The sequence below is a fragment of the Pan troglodytes genome, chromosome 9 (assembly GCF_028858775.2).
Source record: "Pan troglodytes isolate AG18354 chromosome 9, NHGRI_mPanTro3-v2.0_pri, whole genome shotgun sequence".
NCBI lineage: Eukaryota > Metazoa > Chordata > Mammalia > Primates > Hominidae > Pan > Pan troglodytes.
Genome location: NC_072407.2, coordinates 8487542 through 8490759, shown reverse-complemented (window position 1 = coordinate 8490759; position 3218 = coordinate 8487542). Strand labels below are relative to the sequence as shown.

Below are 3218 nucleotides of genomic sequence, written 5' to 3'. Positions count from 1 at the left end.
CCCCAACATAAATAAGAATATAGATTTTTTTAAAAATTTTTATTTGATTTTCTTTGGTGACCTATTATTTGAGTAGATAATTCCAAATTTTACGATAATCTGTGGTTTGTTATCCAACTTGGGGTTTTATTTTTTCAGGGTAATTCATAAGGTTTAAACAGAAGCATGTCGCTTATTGGCTTGAAATGCATCCCCCCAACAGAAATAAGAATATACTTTTTACTTACATATTTTATTTCATTTAATTTGATGACCTATGATTTGAGCAGATAATTCCAAATTTTACAATAATATGTAGTTGATTATCCAACTTGGATTTTACCTATTAAAGTGAGCATTAGTAAAAAAGATATAATCTATATGTAAAAACATTTATCTGTTCAAACATGTAATATTATACTCTTATTAAAGAAGAACAACATTTAAGTTAACATACCACACTCCATTGGTCTCAACTAACTTAAAAAGTTAAAAAATTAATAAAAAACCACTCAAATTGAGAAAAGGAAGTTTATTTAAAAGGTGCTTATCTATACAATGTTATTTATCTGCTGAATACCCTCAAACAAATCATTTTTCCAGCAGCCCGTTATCAGCTCGGTTTGCTCCTCTGGAAAATGGCGTCATGGTGGGCTAGCTTCCTTGTAGAATGATATAAGCTTTAAATTAGTTATGCCATGTAATGCACCTAGAACAATGCCAAGCATTTTTCAGCGCTTTTAAAAATGTTAGTCCTTCTCATTTCCCGTAAAATATTTTCTTGGTAATAGTCTCTTTCCAGGTGATGTGTACAAAGGTAATACAAACAGTACTCAGTGGAAGGTCTTTGCAGATGCTTCTCACAATAAATCCGGACTAAAGTCCCATGCCGAAGTTCTTACTGAGGAAGGGGACAAAGCCAGCCCAGATCTTCAGTAGAAGCAGACGGTGTGAAGAAAGCTTTTTCCTGCCTTCTCCTCCATTTGCAGCAGCAGCTCCGCCAGATTGTCTTCCATGTCGTCTGACTGCTGCAGGCACTGGCAAATCTCAGAGATGAGGAAAGCTCCCAGGGTGGCATCTTCCAGGGTATCTTGGATGTCCATGTTGATCACGTGCACAGGCTGAAAGGTCTGCTGTTCTCTGGAACACAGATCTTCCACCACTGTGTCATAGACCCTCTCCTCACAGGTGAAGATGACATCAAAGAAATCAGTGCAGTCCTGAAACCTTTCTGGACCGGGCTTGATTCTCTCATTTCTTCCCAAGATGTGTAAGATTCCGTTGCGGGTGTAGCATTCTCTATCTTTCCTGAGGAGGTCATTGTACATCTCCTTATATGTTGTTGCAAAATCATAAACTACCGGACGATGGGGTCTTGGTCCTGGTAGCCTCACATGAGATTCAGTTCCAAAAGACCGGACACTTAGCCCTTTTCTCCTGAGGATGCTGTGGGCCTCCATGCTCCTGTTGACATTGCTCACGCACACCACAGCCACCCTGAGTGTGGAGGAGAGCATGATGGCGGCCACTGGGAACCAGAGAGACACAGGCACCTCAGCTGCTGCAGGGACTCGGAGCCAAGGAGACGACCACCTATACCCAGGTCTTCCAAATGAGCTAATGTGGAGGCACAGGAGGCAGGTTTATATTGAGTCACCTTAATTAGTGGGTGGAGACTTCATGACTTCTGGATTGATTAGGTTGTGATAATCGTCTCCTAACTCACCACAAGAACAATCAAGATGATTAAATTACCTAAAGCATTAACTCTCCACAAAGGTGGCACCACCCAGTCTGGATTCATTTAAAATCTGGAGTTTGCTCTGGTGGTTCTCCTAGTGAATGGGGGCTGCTATTGACAACGGCCAAGACAATTAAGCTACCTGCAAGCATGTCATAGGACTCTTCACTGACCTTCAGACATGAAATTGGATGATAAACATGTTGACAATGTCCAAGGCTGCACCCTATTTAATTACAAATTACACGTGTTGTTGCTTGTTTTAATTTTCATAATGTTCGAGAAATGCAATTGCATAAATCACAGGACCATTGTATATACTTTTGTCCAGAAGTTCACAAAATTTTTCACCAATACCAAAGAAATCCCATTCTCAACAACATATCTGCTTATGGTATTTTAAGAGTTATTCAACACAACATTTTCTGCATTTGATATTACTGAAATCATAATGATTCTTCAGAGAAGGCAGCAATTGCTGCAAGCCTCTGCCTACTTTAATATGCCTTCAAGTACAGTTGTGTCTTAGTTTTCGGTACTGAAATACAATGTTTAGAATTATTTTCCTTAAAAGTTTGTAAAATTTATTAAGAAAATGAAGAGATTTTAAAATTATGAAAGGGGTTCCAAACAATAAGTATAATCATGTCACTTTATAATCAATCACCTTATCGTTGATTAGATTATGATAATGGGCTCCTAACTAATCGAAATAATCATCAAGATGATTAAATTCCTAAAGCTGCAACTCTCCACAAAGGGGGCCCCACCCAGTTGGGATTCATTTATTTGTGAGCTCTGTTTGCTGTCACTCACTGATTCACCAAAAATTGAGTAAATAATAACCTTGCTTGTTTTTATAAATTTTTCTTAAATATATGTATGGCTCACATTTATTTCAACGTAAATCAGATCAGGGACATCACTTTTGGCCCTGGTGCAGTGACAAAATCTATCTATAAAGCAATATATTGTATTTTTCTATGTCCTTCTTCAGGTGATTCTTACATTGCAAATACAGCAGGTTCTCAAATAACATCCTTTTATTTCTTTTTTCATTTTGAGACAGGGTCTCACTCTGTCACCCCGGTTGTAATGCAGTGGTGCCGTCATGGCTCACTGCAACCTCAAACTCCTGGGCTCAATCATTCCTCTCATCTCGACCTCCTGAGTAGCTGGGACTACAGGTGTGTGCCACCATGCCTGAGTAACTTTGGTATCTTTTGTAGAGGATGGAATTTTACCATGTTACCCAGGCTGGTCTCAAAAGCCCAGGGGCTCAAGTGATCCACCCGCTTCAGCCTCCCAAAGTCCTGGGATTGCAGGCATGAGCCACTGTGCCCAGCCTCACCTAACATCATTTTATTATAACATTAATGAGAAAAAAATTTGACTTCTGGCGGGGCCACTGTCTGTGTGGAGTTTGCATATTCTCCCTATGTCTGTGTGGGTTGTCTCTGGATACTCTTGTTTCCTCCCACATCCCAAAGATGTGCAC

The 3218-nt window shown here is 39.6% G+C and overlaps 1 protein-coding gene across 1 annotated transcript; it reads right to left on the bottom strand.

Moving 5' to 3' along the window:
* Positions 1 to 496: 496 nt before the first annotated feature.
* Positions 497 to 1549, bottom strand: LOC112204800 (RNA polymerase II subunit A C-terminal domain phosphatase SSU72 like protein 2-like). The gene has a single exon (XM_063783551.1). It carries the CDS (start codon positions 1494 to 1496, stop codon positions 912 to 914), a length of 585 nt encoding a protein of 194 aa, XP_063639621.1. The 5' UTR covers positions 1497 to 1549; the 3' UTR covers positions 497 to 911.
* Between the last annotated feature and the right edge of the window lie 1669 nt (positions 1550 to 3218).

What these genes read in the sequence shown, in the direction of transcription:
- LOC112204800 (XM_063783551.1), bottom strand. Translation starts at nt 1,496, where the DNA reads ATGCTCTCCTCCACACTCAGGGTGGCTGTGGTGTGCGTGAGCAATGTC.